This window comes from Macaca fascicularis, chromosome 17, assembly GCF_037993035.2.
Source record: "Macaca fascicularis isolate 582-1 chromosome 17, T2T-MFA8v1.1".
NCBI lineage: Eukaryota > Metazoa > Chordata > Mammalia > Primates > Cercopithecidae > Macaca > Macaca fascicularis.
In genome coordinates, this window is record NC_088391.1 from 92,000,245 (window position 1) to 92,022,587 (window position 22,343).

General features: G+C 37.4%; 1 protein-coding gene across 2 annotated transcripts in view; it reads right to left on the reverse strand.

The window, feature by feature from the left end:
• The window catches only part of NALCN (sodium leak channel, non-selective), a 349,771-nt gene that overhangs the window by 69,198 nt on the left and 258,230 nt on the right, over window positions 1-22,343 (reverse strand). For both annotated transcript variants that reach the window (XM_065533451.2, XM_015439488.4), the window contains exon 18: window positions 7,393-7,466. In XM_065533451.2, the coding sequence (XP_065389523.1) occupies window positions 7,393-7,466 (74 nt within the window). The remainder of the gene's footprint in view (window positions 1-7,392; window positions 7,467-22,343) is intronic.

Sequence of the window (22,343 nt, forward strand, 5' to 3'; positions counted from 1 at the left end):
TATGTATTCCATTTTTTCTTTACTACTTTACTCTCCGGTGATAAAATAACAAAAGAAAGACCTTGTTAAAATATCTTCCTGTCTCCATAGTTTTATCTTTCCCAGAATGCCATATAGCTGGAATCATATGGTATGTAGACTTTTCAGACTGACTTCTTTCACTCAGTAGCATGCATTGATGTTTACACTACGTCTTTTCATGATGATAACTCATTTCTTTTCCATGCTGAATAATTATTCCACTGTCTGGATGTACCATAGTTTGTTTATCCATTCTCCTACTGAAGGATATCTTGGTTGCTTCCAAGTTTTGGCAATTATGAATAAAGCTGCCATAAACATCAATGCATGTCTATGGAGACACATATCTATGTATTTCTATGTTCATTTCTATGTCTGTGGAAACAGTAAAAAGATCATTGGTTGCCAGGGTTTGTGGGGAGGGAGGAATGAATAGGTGGAGCGCAGAGGATTTTTAGAGCACTGAAATTACTCTGTATGATATTATAATGGTAGATACACGTCATCACATATTTGTTCAAACCCATAGAATGTACTACTCTAGGAGTGAACCCTAGTGTAAACTACAGATATGGGGTGATAGTGAGGTGACAGTGTAGGTTCATCAATTGTAACAACTGTACCACTCTGATGGGGATGTTGATAGCTGGGGAGACTGCCTGTGTGGGGGCAGAAGGTACATGGGAAATCTCTGTACCTTTGCTGTATTTTGCTGCAAACCTAAAACTGTTCAAAAAATACTCTATTAAAAAAATCCTCCCACATTTGTTTGGTAAAACTCAATAGTAGCCCTTCTAATCCATAACACTATTATCATCACTTTTGGGTTTATCCAAAAACAATCTATAAATCATATGCTATCTCATAAAATGTATTTGGATTACCACAAATCAGGTACTATCTAAAAATGTATTTATATTATTTTTGTTTTAGTTATATTTTGCCGCTTTTAAATATTTACTATTTTATGTTTTATGCAAAAACATATGCCTACACATCTTGTCTCCTTAGTTTATGGTTGTCTGAATACAGTTAATTTTCATCTATCTACTTAGTTTATTTCCAAATAGCCTTTCAACTAACCTACTAGAGTTTTTAAGTGTCAGGAAAACCTTAAGAAAAAGCCAACAATAAGCAGCCAGGCTTAATAGAATTACAAAGATAAATATTTATGACATTCATTCTCAATACTCTATTTTCTTAAAACTTGGGATTATTCATACCAAATGCTAATAAAAAAATCGCTGCTATCTCAGAGGTTGCCGCAAACCCTAGGCTGCAAGGGTCTCTGTCCTTTCTCTCATCTGTAGGGTCAGTCCAGCACCTTGCCTTTCCACTGAGGAGCCCAGCTCAAAGGTCTAGGGGACGCTGTAAGGCACTCGGGCCCTCCCAGTAGTGTAGAGGGTGTCTTGCTAGTTCTGCCCAGAATGCAGAGCTGCAGAGAAATAACACGACCTTATCCAAAGTTGCTGAATAGCTGGCTAACCTATGGAACAATAATTATGAAAGGAGAACTTTCCAAATGGGAAAAAGCAAATGGTGTGAAATGCCTGGCATGTGAAAGACACTACAGAGATATTTCTTGAATGAATGCGTGAATTCTTAGGGGCACTTTCTTTCAGGAAAGAAATCCAGCTAATGTCATTTACATAACTGCAGATTAGTTAATACATAGTGATTTTATATATATGTAAGTAGTATATTGTATTTATAGTCATTAAATGATTCTTTTAAAATGATGAATAAGAGAAATACTAACTCTATGTCTTTTATTAAATCCATTTAATTTCTGTATTAAGTAGCATTAAAGACTATTCCTTAAGACTTAAACAATTATTAATATAAGTGCATAGTAAATAAAGTTACGTTATAAAACCAAACGTCAGAATGCAAACATCATGTGAGACTGAGCATTCGAAAGGTTATAAAGATACTGTCCTCGCTAAGGAGGTACTCATGGCCAACCACGAAAGGACGGAACTTTCTAAAATAATGTAAAATGTTTAATTGTTTTATTTTGACATTTCTCTATTCATTCAGCCTTGCAGGAATGATAATGCATTTTTGCTCAATTTCAGGGCTTTAAATAGAGGAAATCTCAACAAAGGTAGTGACGCTTTTGAAAGCACATTGCTATTTGTTTTTGATTTCGCCTGATGCAGAGAAAAGGTCACTGCCTTTTGAAAAGAAGCTTTCCTTAGTGGAGCTGAATGATATAGTCTAAGTCAGAACAACAACAAATTTAATAGCAATCTTGGATTTTATAATTCAGGTAGTGGAACATCCTCTCTCTCACAGTCCTCTTCAGATAAGTCTTATAAAACAATGACACAGATGCCTGTTTGTGCCAAGTGAATCATCTGCATTTTAGCATGGGCCGGTAGCCTCAAGTTCTGTATAAATGGCCCACTTTTTTTTTTTCTCATCAAAGAGTTCTAAAATATATTAAAAATTCATTTCTATTTCTCAAAACATCAATTAATTTTAAAAAGTACAACAACATGAATTAAAGATGATTATACATAGAAATGGGTGATTCTACCCGTGAATCACATACCTCAGGCTCTAGGGCCCTTCCTCTCTGAAAGACTTCTTCCTCTGTGGGCTGGAATTTCCTGTTCATAGTAATGTATATAACATACTTTCTGCCAGAATAATGTGGATCCTGTTTCAAATGGAAGATGGATATTTGGAAATGTGGGTCCCCCCTGAGAACTAAGACCCCTGGCAGCTCTCCAGCTTAATTTCCAGGGCTGAGAGCTGAGGGCTCTGCATCAATATGACTTGACTTGTCCAGGAAGGTAAAGCTGTTAACCAGTCAGCAACTTCATTGTTGATTTCAGGCACTTCCTCCAAATTCATTTATCTGAACTATAGACTGCTGGGCCAACCAACCCGTTTCTCCAGACAATAGGTCACTCAACTGGTCAAGCTAGTCACATACAAATAATTGGTATTCATTAGGATGTTTTGTCAAGACTCTACCCAATGGGGATCAATCCAAAACTTAAAAAAAAAACACTATAAAAATCAGTTGTATTTGTTTGTTACAGTTGTGTCTGGTTAAAAATCTAAAAGGCACACACAAAAAATAAATTTCATATGTGAAGAGGACATCATAAGGTCACCATTTGCTTTTCTTCTCTTAGATCACCCAAGTCAAGAAGGAGAATGAAAACAGAAGGGCAAACTCCCTGTAAAGAATGGATTACTCAGATGTTGAACCAAAGCCGAGGGAAAGAACACGGAAAGCAGTGGAGAGGCACCAGGCAAGTCACTTTCCCTTCCTGGTCCTCAACCACAGCACTGCCATCTTCAGAACAGTAACTATTACTTGTCCACACCAGGCATCTTCAATACTCCTCAACTCATACCAAGAATTCTGCCCAATCTCAAATAGACCTCCATCCTCCAAACACTGAAACCCAAACCCAAAACCTTACATATATCCACCTCTGACCTATCCCTTCTGAGACATTATGAAAACAAAGTGGCAGTTTCCCTTACTGGAATAAGTATTAAATTTCACTTTGCTTGGTCAATAGATTATTCAGACAACCTTTTTAAGGTAGATCAGAAAACTGAGGGTCAGGTTAGTGAGTTGTTCAATGTTACAGAGAAGCTTGATGCCAGTCAAGGGGGATTTAACACCAAGTCCAGTATCCTACAGTAGAACTGGAAGGGCCCTGAAGATCGCCTCCTCCTAGCTCCCATGGAATGGACAAGAGGGTTGAGAATTGAAATTAATTGCCTGTTTACACAGCCAGGCCTCCAGAAACCTTAAGTCAAGGAGTTGCTTTATTTTTTCCCAAATATTTGTTATTTTTTGGAAAGTTATCTCAATACGCTAATACTTCATAAAAGCTTACACTTCTTATATCACTCTGGATTTAAGGTTTTTGTGATTTATCTCTATCTGCACACAAATTAGGACGAATGTCAACCTGTGATGTTTGCCACAATGATCTAGCTCAGGTCTCTTTTTCAAGCCTCCCTATACTGCTGTTACTTACCTCCCTGGCGATGAACCTTTTGGATAAGACTAAAGACAATAATTCTATGAAAATAAAAACACCTAGAAAGTTAAGAGGGATAGAACACTAAAACAGCAGTCTCTGCCAGACTTCTTTTATTGATATCTAGGTAGACCCATCTATTCAAAGATGGAATCTGCATCCTCTTTGTCTTAAAAGCCCTTTCATTTTTTAAAAGCCTTCTTTCAAAATGCAAATGGTCCTGGGAGACCCCACTGCTAAGTTATCCAGGAACCCTGGCAGAGTTTAATGGACAGCAAGGTTGGAGCCTAGGAGAGAGGAGTCTCTAGAGGCAGTAAAAAGACACTGATAAAGTGGTGGAGAGCTTTTTCTCCTTCCCAGTTTTGTGGAAGGTTATTCAAAGCAATTGTCCTGAGGTTACTGCAAATATTTTCCTTTTTTTGTAAAAAAAAATTCTTTTTCCCCCTCTTCTTTTTCCTTTTAGCTGTTATTGTTCCTTGAAAAACAGTATAAAACGATACAAACACTCACTGACATGGACCCAATCTATTCTTGACTTTTTAACTGATGGATCACATTATAATGAAGGTATGGTATCATTGCCATTACTATTACTACAATTAGTGGTGAAAAGATAAGTATTCCTAAAATATCAGTTTGAGTTTTTGCACTTGCCCTTAATTCATGCAGAAACTAGTGTAGAAGCAATGAAGAAACCATTCGCACAGAACAAAAAGCAAAATGGCTTTCCAAAATCAAATTGGTATTTTAAAAAATTCTAAGGTCTTTTGTTTTTTCAAATTATGGCTTTTTATTTCCTGAGTTTCACAAGGTGATATAGCTCAGGTAGTTTTAGGGCGCTGCCTCTCATTTTGTAGTATGCTGGGCTGTAGTAAAGTATTATTGGCTGTTGAGTATCCCCTAAACTACACTATTGTTGAGCAAGTTAGAGGGGTCTATATTTCCTGATAGTCTTAAAAATATGGCTCATAGGCCGGGCGTGGTGGCTCACACCTGTAATCCCAGCACTTTGGGAGGCCGAGGCGGGTGGACCATGAGGTCAGGAGATCGAGACCATGGTGAAACCCTGTCTCTACTTAAAAAATACAAAAAATTAGCCAGGCGTGGTGGCAGGCGCCAGCTACTCGGGAGGCTGAGGCAGGAGAATGGCGTGAACCTGGGAGGCGGAGCTTGCAGTGAGCCGAGATTGCGCCACTGCACTCCAGCCTGGGTGACAGAGCAAGACTCTGTCTCAAAAAAAAAAAAAAAAAAATTGCTCATGTGCATTATATAATTGAAAAAACAAAAACACTTCTGTATATTTAAAAATCAGCAACTATATTCCTCTTGTACCATGTTAAATAGAAGAATGTAATTTCTAGCAATTCTAGTAATTATTGTGTTTGTGCTTGAAAATAATTTTGAGAATAAATTGGAGACTCTTAGCCATCCAATCTATTCAATTCATTGGGCGCTTATTAAATCAGTTTTCACTGTTGAACCAATCAGCTGAATCTGTCAGAAAAAGTCTGGCTTTATTTTTCAATTCAAACAACATGTAACCACACGCCTTTGTGACAATCACATTGTTTCTAAGGCCTAACTCTAAGGTAGATAGCTTTGGGAAGGAAGTTATCCATAAAATTGTTACCTGGATAAATAATAAGGCATGGCCCCATGGGACCCTCTTTTTGGAGAAAGCCAGGTGGGAATGGTCTTTTTGCTTGGCAATCCAGAGGATTTTTACATCCCAGATTAATACACACCATAGTTTCTGGATGAGTGAGAGTTTCACCTTTCTTTTGTAAACTGAGAGAGGGGTAAATAAGGACAGGAGGGTGAAAAAGGTAAAGTGACAGATCAGTTTTAAGAAAGAGTTCCTAGGGAGATGAGGTCTGGAAATAGCTTCCTTGCAAGTATCTGTTTCTGCATCTGCCTCAGAAAGTCTCTGGGAACTCGTTGACACAGAAGGCCCATTTACACTGCAAGGCAGTGGCTCTGGAAACATGAGTAACGTCCCTGTAGTTCCTGACTTGGCAGGCAGATTCTCAATGCAGACTAAGAATTATGATGTCCCTGTAGGTAGTTTCTGGCTTGAGGGTGAATTTCTCTTTTTAGTGAGTGGATCAGCATTGCTGTAGAACCCTACCCATGAACTTGTCTGGTGTACATGTAGCTGGAATCATGATCCTGATGTAACATGTGTGGTTCAAGGCCAGCCTCACTGCATAATCTGATAGTAATACCAGGATGGAGTTACCAGCCAGTCAGGAGCAAGCCTAAGTTGGGAGGCAGGTTGTCTATTTCGATGAGACCTTGTCTGTTTATCTCATCACATTTTGTGGTGATAATACACAAGCCCTAGAAATACTTATTTTCATCTTATAACAGCTACTCCAACACAAACTTAACTCTATGCATGAATGCCAGCCAATATAAAGAGAAACACTGTCTTGATTAGTTAGGAATTTTATTTGCACACAAATTTTAGGTAGTAGTATAAAGTTAGAATAGTTTTAAAGATCATATATACTAAGCTTTATTTCCTCACACAGTCTTCCAAGTTATAGTAACATGCATCTGGAGAGAAAGCTTTAATGTCTATACCTAGTAATGAAGCTAGTAGAGGGGAGCTAGAACTCCTTACCACTCACCACAGGTTTGCAAGGGACTTCCTGGCATGAATCTGTCCACTCGCCTTGTGAGCGATCCTACCTCCAGCTCCCAATCTTGAGTTGTGTCATTTACATATGTCTATGTAATATATGTACCAAAACATGATATTCCAAATGCTTATGTGTTTTTATACTCATCATGCTACTCTATAACATATAGTCTTATAAAATACTCAAGCAGGTTGCTTAATTTTCTCATTGATACTTCATTTCAGGGTATCTTCTAGAAAGTAGCATGAAAAGTATATGTTTTCATAGGCATTCTAAGATGGGTATACTTTTTATTCTTTCCAGATTTTTAATAGATGTGTTCTTAATAGTGTAATGAACTCTAATGAAAGCGTTTGCTCTTTCACCATTTATCCTTCAGATTGTGATTTCTCCTTTACATATCACAAAAGATATAAAACTGCTAAAAATAACAGTAAGTTATTTTCACCTTTTGGCCAATGTTTATACTTATCATTTATGTTTAAATACTTGAAAGAAAGGCCTACTGAGCTAATAAAATATATATAGTTTTAGAAATGACATTAATAATGTCTTTTATATTATTTATAAATATATAGATACTCAAATCTACTTTCTGGCAGAAAGTATATGCTGAGGCCCAGAACATTAATTCATTTTTCAAAAAGCTGTTTTTTGTTTAATATAATCCCACTTGTGTTTAAATATGTGTCAACATTAATTGGTGTTACCTTAAGATTTTAGTGACTGCGGTCTCCTTTTCTAGAAGGTTCCTTGCCCTGATGCTGAAAACAGACTTGCGAAGCTGAAAATGATAAAAGTATGACTTTAGTTATGGAATGTTAAGAAATAATATACTGTCAAATCATTCAATAGATGACATTGTTAAAACATGAAACATGAATATCTTTCGCTAAAACATCATCATACGACCGACGATTCTATTTTTACTTTTATTTGGGTAGTACCATGAACAAACTTGTGGGGCGCCACGTCCCAGCCACGGGTGGTGCATTGGCTGTGCCTTACTCTGATAATAAACTTTTCAGTTTCCAAAGACTTTAATATTGACCCTCATACTGGACTCCTTATTTGTCTTTGATTAGTGCATTGTTCTCTAATCCACATTATGTCTGCTGCAGGTTCTTGGCCTGGAACCTAACACTAATCCGAACAATGAGTTTAGGAGTTGCTTTGCTCGCAGGCATGGGGAATGAACCAAACGGGCATTCAAGTTTGCCTGCTAGTTGGCGATGATAAAATCACTCCAGAGAAGAGAACTAAGGAGAAAACCATTCTGGATGCTGACTATAAATTCAAAAATATACTCCCCAAGCTCAGTTCTGCGTGGCTTACTAGTTGCAGCTGTTAGATTGGTGGAAGGCATACAAGGAGTTAAAGCAGGCAGAAGAAGGGCAAAGAGAAAACAGGGACATGGGCCATTATGTTCTCATAATAATACATAATAAATAGATTTACAATAATAAATAACTAGAACAAATAATAAACAACTGGAAAGTGTAACTCCAGTAGTCAGACTGAAGATAGTAATTGAAACTTGTTCATTTTGATCAATAGATTAATAGATTAGATTTACTGAGTACTTAGCATGGTATTAGTGACCATAGGAGATTTAGGGTAAGTAGAATGTGGAGTTCTTGGTTTCTAGTAGGGAATAGCCTAGATAGGAAGACAAGAGTAGGACACATGAGATCATCACTGACAAGTACAGTGCAGTAGATGGCACAGCGCTAGATGATACGTAGAGGAGAAAAAACGAGATGAGAGGGGCTGGAGCTCTTTGAGGTGGAACAGCAAGTCTGGACTAGTCGGCAAAGGCTTCACTGAAAAAGTGGAGGTTATACTGGGCCTTGAAGGAAGGCTAAGGGTCCTAGAGGCAAAGGCAGCGCTGGGTGAAGGACTGAAGTGGACATGTGTGCACAGGGCAAGTTAATTTGGTGCAAACTACCTGTATAAGTGCTATGCTAGCCAGATCTTGAAACCAGGCAAGAAGCCCTTCAGGGCATCCTGTGTTTCAAAGTTGAGTGGGGAAAGAAAACCCTCGGAAGACAGAAAACTCTGTACTCAGTAAAAATAGGCCACCCAGTTAGTTTCTTTTCAACAAGGGTTAGGTATGTGGAGGTACAAACTCACAGCACCCCATTCTACAAACAAAGCTGTGAACAAATGCTATAATGTCAGCCAATGTGTTCATAAAGCCATAGTGGAGAAGAACCAGAGTAACAAACAGGTCTTTTTAGTCACAAATGATAACCTGGATAACATCAAAACTAGTAATCCACTTTTCATATTTTACAGCAAATAAGTAATAAAGATCAGCATCACTGAACATACTGGCAATTTCCCCCTCATGAGGAAAGTTGGTTCATTCATTTTCCTGTTCAAAAATGAAAAAACTGAATTGGTTTCATGATTCACTAGAATTCTTAGGAGAAAAATTAATGTGTGGACAAGGAGACAAGAGTGGATACCATCCATTTGGAAATTCCATTTTCTTGGTAGCACATATATGCTATTTCCAATGATGAATCATGAAACTTCCCTACTTCTCCTCTCCTGAAAGAGTTGACTTTTGGCATAATTTTTTTTTTTTTTTTTTTTAAGATAGTCTTGCTCTGTCATCCAGGCTGGAGTGCAGTGGCGCAATCTCGGCTCACTGCAACCTCTGCCTCCCAGGTTCAAGCGATTCTCCTGCCTCAGCCACCCGAGTAGCTGGGATTACAGGTGCCCACCACCAGGCCTAGCTGATTTTTGTATTTTTAGTAGAGACGGGGTTTCACCATATTGGCCAAGCTGGTCTTGAACTCCTGACCTTGTGATCCACCCACCTCAGCCTCCCCAAGTGCTGAGATTACATGCGTGAGCCACGGTGCCTGGCCAAGAGTTGACTTTTGGCATGGATTTAACCTCTCTGAGTTGAAAGCTCAGCTCCTAAGGAAAGCTGCTTGGAGCTGCTTTTGGAAATGGAAGACTCAGCTGGTGGCCCCATCATCATGGTGCATCTGCTCTTTAGACACCTAAGAACACACATAGTCCTGAGGCAGACCCAGGCACAGAGGCCCTGTGACAGTGAGTTTTAAGAGAGGCCTCCAGATCCCACAACTCTTATTTCGTCTTGAAAGGACAAAGACATGTGTTAGTTGTTTTTCCCTCAGTGGAAGATGAGAGTCTGAAACCAGTCACTTATCTACTGCCCCTGCAATTTCATGTTGGGAAAAACCTTTGGGATAATACCTGGTACACTATTGCCTAAATGATTTCTGCCCTGAACAAGATTGCTAAAAGGCTACTAAATGGCCTTTGTCCTGAACTTGATCTAAGACAAAATACAGTATTAATCCACACAAGGGAGTACTTGAGAACTATTTTTATAACTAAAGCCAGAGGTACCAGGAGAATAAATATTGTAATAGAGAAACATCAGATTTAGCTTTGGGATGTTCCTTTTGTTTTGTTCTGTTTTTTGAGACAGAGTCTCACTCTGTTGCCCAGGTTGGAGGGCAGTGGCGTGATCCCTGCCCACTGCAACCTCCACCCCCTGGGTTCAAGCAATACTCGTGGCCTCAGCCTCCCCATTAGCTGGGATTACAGGCATGCACTACCACACTGGCTAATTTTTTGTGTTTTTAGCAGAGACGAGGTTTCACCATGTTGGCCAGGCTGGCCTCGAACTCCTGACCTCAAGTGATCCACGGACCTCGGCCTCCCAAAGTGCTGGGATTATAGGTGTGAGCCCTCGCACCCGGCCTTTGGGATGTTCTTAAAAGAAGGAAAGGACTCACACACATACATATATATGTCTTCTTTCATCTATTTATACATATATATATATTTGATATTATATTTGATGTCCTAGATATGTATTTAGATGGTTACATACTTTGTTTTTTTCTACTAAATAAAGAAGGCCTATAGTGATTATCTAGTTATTCCCTTCTTATTTTCTTACTTCTATAGTAAAGCTTTGCACATTTTTTTGGCAAAGGGCGTTCTTAGACTGTGCTCGTCGCAAAAACTCAGAGCTACACTGCTCTGCAGTGCCCTCTTCTGGCTCTAAAAGCTATTGACAATCACCTGAAATAATTAGCAAAACAAAGAATACGGAGATCCATTTCATGATAAGTGATTTCAGATCTGAAATTGTAAATTACAGCTATGAAAGGAGTCAGTAATTGCTCATTCTGGATCTAAACATATCAGAGATGTGGGAATACAAAGGAAGGAGATGAATGATGTAATTACAACGAGTTTACTTTGAAAAAAGTCAAAGATTCATTGAAAAAGATTTTCTTTGGTTTTGTTTGTAAACTGAAAACATCCAACTGCTTCAGATAACAATTATTTGACAGGATTAATAACTCAAAACAAGTAAATTAAATTTAAATTATCCACAATATAGAGATATTTTTAAAGTCTTGAACTTCTAAGGTAAAACACGTTTCCAGAATTATATACTTTAACACATAATTCAAAACTTCAACTCAATTTCCATAGAGTTATTTGTGATTGAATAATTTGGACCTGAAAGACATTCCAATGTATGAATCTTGCTGATTTTTTGGCAATGTCTTCTAATTAATGTACATGTTACTCTTTTTTCCCCTTAAAACAGAGAAACCTGGGCCATTCGACCTGTAGTTTTTGAGAGTCTGGATTTTTTTTTTTTTTTTTTTTTTTACAGAGTCTCACTCTGTCACCCAGGCTGGAGTGCATACAGTGGCATTATCATGACTCACTGCAGTCGTGACCTCCTGGGCTCAAGCGATCCTCCCGTCCCAGCCTTCTGAGTAGCTGAGTAGCCACCACATACAGCTAAGTAATATTTTTAAAAAAGAGATGGAGTTTCTTCATGTTGCACAGGCTGGTCTTAAAATGCCTGGACTCAAGCAATCCTCCTGCCGTGGCCTCCCAATATGCTGGGATTGTAGGAGTAAACCACCGCACCCAGCCAAGAGAGTCTGGATTTTGCCAAAAGTACACTCTTGGTACAGTTCAACACGTTCTTCTATTTCCTGAAAATTGGCAGCTGGTTCCAGAGGTTTCATCAGACAGACTCTGGTTTCATCCCTTTGGCAAGGCCATAGGTGGCATCAGATTCTTCCATCGAAAGGAACAGAGTGTGTGTGTTTCTTTTTGTGATGCTACGGGTCTTGATGTTTATTTCTTAGATCCGTTGACTTCATTCAGTTTGCAAAATTGTCATTTATTTTTCATTTATTAGTTGGGATAGTTTTATAATGAGGTGCTTTCCCTCCTTTATTATTTGGTTACCAGTAGCAAAATTGGTATGGAAAAGCCAAGATAAATGCTTGATTATCGACTTTTACTTATTAATTTTATATGGTTAATTGATTTTCTATCATCCTCTCAGGGTAACCAATTACTGTTTTTAAAATGTCATGATGAACTCAAGATTTAAACATATTTGATGTTTAATGGATTTCAGTCCATGTTAATTACCAATCTTACTCTAAGTCACATTATCTCTACTGTGCTCATTGGGAGTTTTTCAAGTTGGTCAGTCCATAGATTCTTTTTATATGGCCCTCGTTGTCTTTGACAAAGCTTCCTTGTTCCTAGTACAAGATGCCCCAAAGTCATCTTGTACACTTCCTATTCAAAATCAATCATTTTCTTCAAGAAGCCCCGGTTTATTTATTGGAAAATTGGAAAACGGTGTTTCAAGAACATATCTAGATAAGTCCACAGACGCTCACTGCTATGGAGTTGGTCACTGTTTCAAAGATTTTGCCTGGGTTTATTCTGATGTTTTCAATTTAAATTCAGGACCCAGGTTTTTTTTTTTTTTTTTTTTTTTTAATTATACTTTAAGTTCTGGGTTACATGTGCAGAACGTGCAGGTTTGTTACATAGCTATACATGTCCCACAGTGGTTTGCTGCACCCATCAACCTGTCATCTATATTAGGTATTTCTCCTAATGCTATCCCTCCCCTTGCCACCCTGTCCCCTGACAGGCCCCTGGTGTGTGATGTTCCCCTCCCTGTGCCCATATGTTCTCGTTGTTCACCTCCTACTTATGACTGAGAACATGCGGTATTTGGTTTTCTGTTCTTGTGTTAGTTTGCCGAGAATGATGGTTTCTAGCTTCATCCATGTTCCTGCAAAGGACATGAGCTCATTCGTTTTTATGGCTGTGTAGCATTCCATGGTATATACGTGCCACCTTTTCCTTAGGATTTTTATTTTTACCTAAGCTTTTCTATATGATATCTATGTCTCCTTTTTTCTCCACAAAGAGCACTCTTGATTATCAAGAGCACAAGGGATGCCAGAATTAGATTGTCTCACAGTGACTCAGTTTTATTTTACATTTCATAAACAATAGTCTCAATAAAAATACACAACCAAGAAAACTTCTGACTATCTTAAGGGTTTGCATATCTTCTTCCCATTCACCTCCTCATTTGTGTATCTGTACTCTATCCATACTAGAACAAATAATTGTTACATATTTTACTCTTCCTGTTATCTTTATGTAGTCTTAGTCCTTACATATGAATGTGAATTTTTATGCCAAATGATTTAAGAGTCCTTTTTGGAGTTCATTTAGGTTGTCTGAGGCATGATTTTTAGTAGATTAAAGGCTCATTGAAACAAGATTACTTGTATCTTACATTACTCATATTCTTAGATCTGAAAGCAGTTTCTCTGACCTTGAAAGTTGAAAGTCAGTTTTCAGGATGGAAAAAATCTGGCTCAGATATTCTTTCCCTGGGCATCCTATATATGTTACTCTACTTTCTTCTGACATAAAGCATTGCTGCTGAAAAATCTAGTGATAATCTAATGTTCTTTCCTTTATAAATCACTTGTTCTTATTTGGGCTAGATACCATTTTTTATTTTTTTAATTTAAAGACCTGTCATTTGTCTGGTGTATGTATTGCTTTTAATCATTTACTCCAGTATTTTTAGGTGTGTGCTGTCAATACATAGTTTCAAATCTTTTTATGTTTCGGGGAAGTTTAGTACATGTTTTATGCTCTTGCTGTGGTTTTTCTTCCTTAGGGACACCTATAATGCAGATGTTGGACTTTCGACTTTCTTCTATTTGTCATTTTTCTTGCAAATCCATTTTCATCTTTTTTTCCATTTCTCTTTGATTAAAAAAAAAATTCCTCTTCTTCATTTTCTATTTCTCACTTTTGAATCATCTGAGGTCTCTTTATGTTCCTTCTAGTTTAGTCTTCATTGCTTTAATTTATAACTTTTCTGAGTTCTGGCACCTCATTTCTGAGTTTTTCCAACTTTTACTTTTGAGCTATTTCATCCTGATGTAATTTTTAATGTCCTTTAACTAATTTTTCAATAGTACGCTACAGTTTGAGCTGGTGAGAGCACGTTTTTATGGGCTGCTTTCCTTGTCTACGGGGACAGTATTCTGCTCATTGTTTTTTTCTTATAATAACCCTTGCAAGGAATTTGGCTTTGATAATTTTCTCTTACTCGTTTTTATACAAAATTAGCTTTCCCAAACAGTTTAGTATTTCTCTTCTAACTTCAGAGTTTCCTCTTCTGTTGTTTTAATATAGTGATCAAATATGGTAGCTTTCTTTCTGGAATTTCAAAGCTCTGTTTCCCAATCCTCCTCCCCCTGCAAATTTTGTCTGGCTTTGCTTTTATCCTGATCACTCTTGTCCCTGGCTTGTTCAATTTTGATTGCGCTCCTGGATTTTTAATTTCAGAATGGAGCTAAGAAGATGTTCTACTGTTCCATGAACACTGGATGCTCTGTAACTAAGCTTGGTTTCCTCCCACAGACACTAATAGCATGCAAATCATGCGGCTATTTGTTTGTCTACACTTGTTTTTATTTAGGGTTTGTGGATTACCGAGTTTTATGGTAAATATTAACTATAGAATTGGGGTTTTGATATATCGGTATTCTTTTTGTTTTCATGTGGGAATTCAAGATTAAAAAACAATGCCAATGCCTCTGTCAACTTTATAGAAGAAGGCTCCTTAATTTTTTTCTTGAATTTTGAAGTAGATTTATCAATTTTATGACTGTTTCCAAAGAACAAAATTTCAATTTTGTTGATATTATTTATCACTTCTTTTCCTTCCATTTGATTAATATCTGCTTTTCTCTTTATCATTTCTTTCTTTCTGCTCTCTTACTGTTTTCTTGGTTAATTTTTCTAAATTCTTGAAATGAATGCTTGGAAGATTAAGTTAAGCCTTTCTTTACTAGTCATTCAGGGCTGTATTTTTTCCGCTAAAAATGCCATTAACTACTTCCCACAAGTTTGGTGCAAGTTTGATATATCTTTTGTTCATTATTTTTTAGTTGTAGATATTTTCTTATTTTCATTGGTGTTTCTTCTTTGCTTATTTGAAAGTAGTTTTAAATTTCTGAATGTGTAGGGTTTTTTTGTGGTTGTTATTTTCTTATTGTTAGGTTTCAGATTTTATTACATTTTGGTCAAATATTATCTTTTCTAGGACATTGATGTGTATATGTTTAGATGTCCTTGTGGTATAGTAAATGGTTACATTTAAAACTCATTCATGTGTTCTTGAATTAGAATGTTATTCTCTAGTCATTGAATGAAGAATTTTATAGATGCCCATTGCGCACTTAAAAATGTACATTTTAAAGCTTCTACATCTGTATTTCTTGGCTCCTTGATCTGTGCTGAGGGGATATACACATATTTTAAACTTAATCTTCAAACTAATCCTCATAGGCAGGTAAGGTATTACTATCTCTTTTTTTCCAGATTAAAGATCTAAGACTCATAAAAATTAAGTTGTCTAAGTTCACTCAGATAATAAATTGCAAAGTTATTACTAGAACTCTGGATCCTGCAGCTTCAGTGTTAAAATCTTTTCACTGCATTATGATGTCTATCTAAAATGTCACTAGGCTTAGTATAAAAAAGCATTTTCTAAACTATATTGTAACAAAATATTACCTGCTTGACTTGAAATATTTGGTTTACACATATCATAAACTTTTGCTATTCTCACATCCTAATGCAAAATCGAAACTAACCAACTTTTTGTTTGTTCTACATATGTATAATTCATTTTCAGTATAATGACCCTGAAGCACTGAGAGAGATCAATACATTTCCTAACTCTTTAAAGCTAGTATGATCACATTTTTTATATTTTACACTTACTGATTCCTTAAAATCTGGGATCCATGAAAACTCTCAATCAATCAGAATATTAATTTGATTAATTCGATCACCCAGAAGTAACCACAGACCTATCTTGAATATCGATTCCTTTGGCATGCTGCACTGCTTAGACCCATAAAGATGCTGCACTAAAGAACCATAGCTTGACCCTAGAAACCACCTTCAGAATGAAGCCATCAATATATATTTGACAAAGCATACCACAAGTATTATAAATATTCAGTCGTTTTTTTTGATTTACAATGTTAACAATACATTTCTGTTTCTAACTGAGAAAAATTTGAGTGGCTCCATTTTTCTTTTCTCACTTTAAAAATATTAACAGGTTAATAATAAATGGGAAAGTGATTATAAAAACATATGACCATGAGGCACAAAATCATCATCCAATGAATACGGCTTGATGAATGTCATTTCTGCTAGAAAGGTGTAATTATTGTAATGAGTCACTTTATTGAATAAGCCTCCCAAATAAAATATAGTAATTGGGAATAAGCAATTATTTAAAATTGCATGGGTTGAAGGTGATATCTCATTTGACTGTAGTTGAATTTTCATGCACCCATGAATTCAAAATAAATCCCAAAGTGCATACGACAGATCATGTGTTTGGCAAGATGTTTCTATAAAATAAACTTTCTCTGGAATTGACGTTATGCTTAGAAAGAAAATTTTAAAAGGTGATTAATGTGAGCATCAGCAAGATTAAAATTTTGATTATGGATATATATAAAAGTGAATACCATTATAATGCCACATTGTGAAGCTTTGAAGAGTATCTTAAAATGAGAATTTTGTGAAAAGAGAATTTTAGACGATGGGTCAAGATTTCTTCTTGTAAGTTATTTCAATATCATATGTTCTGAACTCTGTAAAAACACTATGTGTACGAGTTAAAATATGCATATAAACCTGCATGTGCACGTGTGTGCACGCCACACATACGCTAAATCTTCACCCTTCCTTTGGGCTCCAAGGCACCCAGTACAAGTTGATCCCTGCCCTGTGTGAAACATCTTTTTATCTTTCTGTGAATTCCAATAGATTGTAAACTCCTTAGGATATGGATAATGTATTCTTTGTTTATTACATTTTCTTTCATTGTCTAGCACTGTGTATTGTTGGTGCACAGTGCTAGACAAAAATTGAATTCATTTCAGATTAAAAAATTGAATTAATTTCATATTAAAATATTATTTTCAATTTTTACTCCTTTTTCTGTTTTATGTATTTTAATGTAGTTAGTCCTTGAAAATAAAAAATATGAATGAGGTAAAAATTACAAAGAGGGACTGCTTATTCTGAAATGAATCAACTAACTTGATATATAGGAACATCTTATAATATTAGAAACTAAACAATTTAAAACTTAATTGATCTGATTAGTTTTGCACTTGAATTTTATGACAATGCTTCGGCCACTAACACAGTAGCGTGGGGTCCCTGTGGTCAAAAGTCTAACATCTTACACATCAAATAATGAAACTAATTGTGCAAAAAATGAGGGAAAAGCAATATCTTTGATTACTGAAACAAATTTAGATAGGTTTAATATATAGTATTTAATGATAAACTATAAATATATGCTAGGTAGATTTTAATTACAAAAGTAAAAGACAAAATGACTTTATGATTATATCTAATATAAACAGGAAGGCAAAGATTGGAAATCTGCACAGACAAAAGAAGGTGAGTGGGCTTGTGATTCTAGAGTAAATGTCAGATGCTTTTAACCTGTTTGTGAATTTAGAAATTCCACTTTTTTTTTATTTTTATTTTGAGATGGAGTCTTGCTCTGCCGCCCAAGCTGGAGTGCAGTGGCACGATCTTGGCTCACTGCAACCTCCGCCCCCGGGCTCACGCAATTCTCACGCCTCAGCCTCCCGAGTAGCTGGGACTACAGGTGTGTGCCACCATGCTCAGCTAATTTTTTGTATTTTAGTAGAGATGCGGTTCCACCATGTTGCCCAGGAGGGTCTCGAACTCCTGAGCTCAGGTGATCCACCAGCCTTGGCCTCCCAAAGTGCTGGGATTATGGGTGTAGAAATTCCAAATTTAAAATCTGTGGCAACACAAGGAAACAGGACTTGGACTGAACACCATCATCAGCAGCAAATACAACACACTGAGAGTAGCATGTCACTTAATAGAAGAGAAAATTTATAAGTAAAACTATACTCGGAATAAGAAAAAGTTTAAAAGGAAGAGTAAAATGTAAATTTCCAAGATAGATTTAGCAGCAGCCTTAACTCCTTGATACCTCTTTTGTACATAATATAGAAAATGTGATTAAAACTCTTTTATATTACCTATAAAAAATTCTTAATCCTAGACTGATTTACTTTTGACTCTCAATGAACATTTACTAAGGAATACAAACAGCTGATATATAATTCCAACCTAAAAATGGTTACACAATTAAATATTCTGCAAAAATAATCATTGAGAGGGAATTCCTACTCTTATGTTAGTTGAGGATAGAAAGGTGTGTTTGTTTACTCAGGGCCCAGCAAACTGTTTGCATATAACGGTCTGCAAAAATGATTGCTGGACAAAAGGGTGAGTGCTCACACACATAGATACTTTGTTTTTAGCTTGAGGATGTACTGCAAAGACCAGTAAGAAGAAAAATTGGTTAGATTTTATATTATGCATCTTTTTATTTCCTTTCCGTTATTGTGGCTAAATTGGGAATCCATTATCTACTAAAGCATTTTTAAGCTAGAGAGAAGTATATAGAGTTTTCATATTTGACATGATGAACACCAATTCTTCCCTTTGAGATACAACCCATAGTTACATGGTAGCATCATGTCATCTGTCACTCTTTTCCAGGAGATACATCTTGAATGGTACTGCAAAGATGCTAAGCCATTATTTAAAAAAAAATTCTTTCAAGAGAGCAAAAGCCCTAAAGATGAAAACAGGCTGTTCTCTTTCCTTCTCTCTGTCTCTGTCTCTCTCTCTCTCTAAGGTGAACGAACATTCATTCATCCTGGAAATTATAGATCAGGCTGAGTGACTTGCTATGCGAGGATTTACCAGAAAAAATTATCAAGCACTCTACAATCACATAGAACATTATAAAATGCTGTATGACAATCAACAAAACAGAAGAGTAAATCTTTCCAGAATGACTTAACTTACTTCTTCAGATTTGAAGACACTATGTAGACAATGGTGATAGCAACTAAAATATCAACAAAAATCAAACTCTAAAAAAAAAAAAATCAGATTCATGTACAATAAGGAAATTGATCAGTAATTAATATATTGCACTCGACTAGACTGTTACATCTGAAGGTTAAATGTATGTAAAAGTCTTTTGTCCTAATTGATGAATAGAAGTCTGTTTGCTGAGTCTGACTTAATGGTACAGTTTAATAACAGTAATCTTTCTTATCTGGTTGGAGAGGCACAGAACATATGCTAGCCCAGGTGCAACGCTAGGTATTTAACATGATTACATTATTTGATTCTCACAACAAACCTTGAAAATGAGAATTATCTCCACTGATGAGTGTTGGAACCTGCACCACCTAATCACTCTTCTACCCGGTTTCCCTCAAACAGTTACATCAAGCACCTGATGCTTTGCATACCTTTGCAGATATGTCCCTCTCTGCCTGGGGTGCTTTCTTCCTCTATCAATCAATCATGTTTCTTCTGTAAGGGGAACTTAGGAGGTTCTGCCTCATGGTTCCAGTAATACTTTTTACTTTTATGCATGTGTGTGCATTTCCTCCCATTGGACTATGAGCTTCTCAAGGGTACAGTTCGCATCTTGCTCACTGTTGAATTCCCACAGCCCAGAGAATGGCAGATGAATAATGGGTGCTCTATAAATGTTTGTTGAATGACTGAATGAATGTTGATGAGTTATAAAATAAAATGGGTAAACAACACATAGTCATTCCAATGCTCATCTTCCTCTTTACTGTACATAAGCTAGCTGTTCATTGTGAAGGCTTATTAAAGAACTATCTATATGCTTCAGCAGAAAGGAGGCTGACAAGAGGGTGGGCAGACATTGCCTTACTGTCAGAGAAATATTCACTGTTCATTATTATATGGGCTCAGATTCTATGCTGGGAAGTACAGGGGCACGAGGTGGAGGAGCTGGGACAGCCCTCATCCTCCACGTGTCTCAGACTGGCGTGGCTCCAGGAGGTTCACTCATGCTTCCCAGGCTATTGCAGGTTCTGACATAGGAAACGGTGTATCAGCCAAGATAGCAGCACAGAACCATCCTCAGGCCACAGGGCAGTGAGATGCCCTAGACTCAACCACAGGTGAGACCTTGACTGGATGCCTCGCTTCGGAGGATAGAGTGGGCTGCTTTTATTACAGGGTTACTGGAAAATCAAGTTCACATCTCACTTTATTAATCACCACTTTGTTTAAGGAATCTAGAGTTTAATTTCAATAATATGGAGGAAAAATACAAGTAGAAACTGTTGCTTGCTTGCTTTTTGCTTGGAAACTGGAAAAGCCCCTCTCAAGATCCTTGAATCAGGAAGAAAAGGAACGTCTCACAATTGCTCACAGGCAAGGGAGGTAGCAGGATAAAGGGATGGGGGAATGATCACTTGGGAAGGTCGTTTCTATGGAGTCTCAAACGACAGGCAGAAAATACTCTTTCCTGTCTTTTCCTTTTAGGATCTGGGTCAATCCCAAGATTTTAAAGATTTTTGTTTGCTGGTTGTTTTCTGGGAGAAGGACAGGTATTTTAAGCTGCATAATAAAGGTGATCCACCGGGGCTATTTTTAAAAACATGGTTTCTGCAAAGTGAGGTTGCCATGGGAATTACTCATCCCTGTTCAAAGCCGGGGTAATTACTGGGAGAAAATCTTGCCTAATGTGCTTTTGTGTTTTTTCTGCAATGCTTCATCAAACCCCAGCTCCCTTGCGGGGTTGCTGTCAGTTTTTTTCCCTCCCTTAACTTATAGTCTTCAGGTACCTGGGGCTTCACTATTTTCCCTGGAAAGAGAAAGGTGATTCCCTCTAGCACAGCGAAGTCAGAAGTTTCTCCTGTACAAGATAACCATTAAGAGAACAGTTTTATTTTATTGTTCCTTTGTGTGTGTTATGAGAATCACCGATAAGCCATCCTCTAATGTCCTTTTCCTTTCACTCCAGTCACTGAGGAAAAATAGCCTCTATTTGCACAATTTGCAGAGGGCTGGGTGGTTTTTTTTTCATGTAGAGTGAAGAACCTTGCCTGCCACTTTACTGTGACCAGCATCTCCAAAGGCAATTGGGATTTTAATGGAAATTTCCAAGTGCTCGCCGGAAAATACTTTATAAGGGGAGCTAATGGTGGTAGGGTCTATGATTGGAATTTTTGTTCTGTGTTTATACGCTCTTGTTTTTAAGCGGCTTTCAAGTTTCTTAATAAAAATGGAAAAGGCTTGCCGTATTTATAATACAAATGCCAGAATGCTGTCTCCACAATTTCTGCTTCAATTAAATCCTTATCACGGAAATCCTTTGAAGAGGGATTTTCTGCTTTCGATTTCCCTGGCCCAGGGGCACTCGACAAGGGTGTTATGAAGAACACCAAGAACGGTGGGAACTATTGCCGAAAATGGTGGATCCTGAAAAGAATTAAGTCTACTTTTCTGACAACCTAGATCAAGTCAAAGCTTTAAGAAAGCGTGGATAAGTAACAGGAGCAGTTGTCTTGCTGCCTCCCATATAGGGTCCTCTGATGAAGAAAAAATACGTTTTTGACATTCCACTTTCCAAGTGGGAGCAATAATACATGCTATACGGGATAAACCGTGTTATTCCATCTGTACCTGGGGAGGGTTCGCTTCGGGCGGGCGCTCAGAGGGGCAGGTCACGTTCTCTTTCGACTCCTCCTCAGCCCAGCACACACCTCTCAAGCATCTTTTTATGTTTGTCCTCACCAAATCAAAATACCGTGTTCAGGAAATATGAGAAACAATCACATTTCCTTTTAGAGAGAAAATAAACTCATATTTCAATTTTGTGTTTCCGGTGGGATAGTGTTACTAGAGATTTTTAAAAGCATGTCATGGTTTTGTGACTTTGGCCATAACGCCTATCAGCTCTCAATCCTTTTCCTGGAGATAAGCGGTCACAACCACAGCCCAGACTTCTGGATTACAATCTGCTTTGGAAACAAAACAAAACCTGCTTTCTAGTCTATGCAAACTGCAATTTCAGACTGACTGGCTGAAGGCAAGACACTGTCTTCCCACTTGTTTATCCACTGACATAAGACGTTCTGCTTCCATGCCCTGCGCACAGTGTTGAGTGGATTATAACTGTGAAGAAGAGAGGTGACAAGTTTAGTTAAAAAAATAAAAATAAAAAAAGCCAGGCATGGTGGCCATGCCTGTAGTCCCTGCTACTTAGGAGGTAGACGCAGGAGGATCGCTTGAGCTCAGGAGTTCAAGGCTATAGTGCACTATGGCCGTGCCTGTGAATAACCACTGCACCCCAGCCCGGGCAACACAGCAA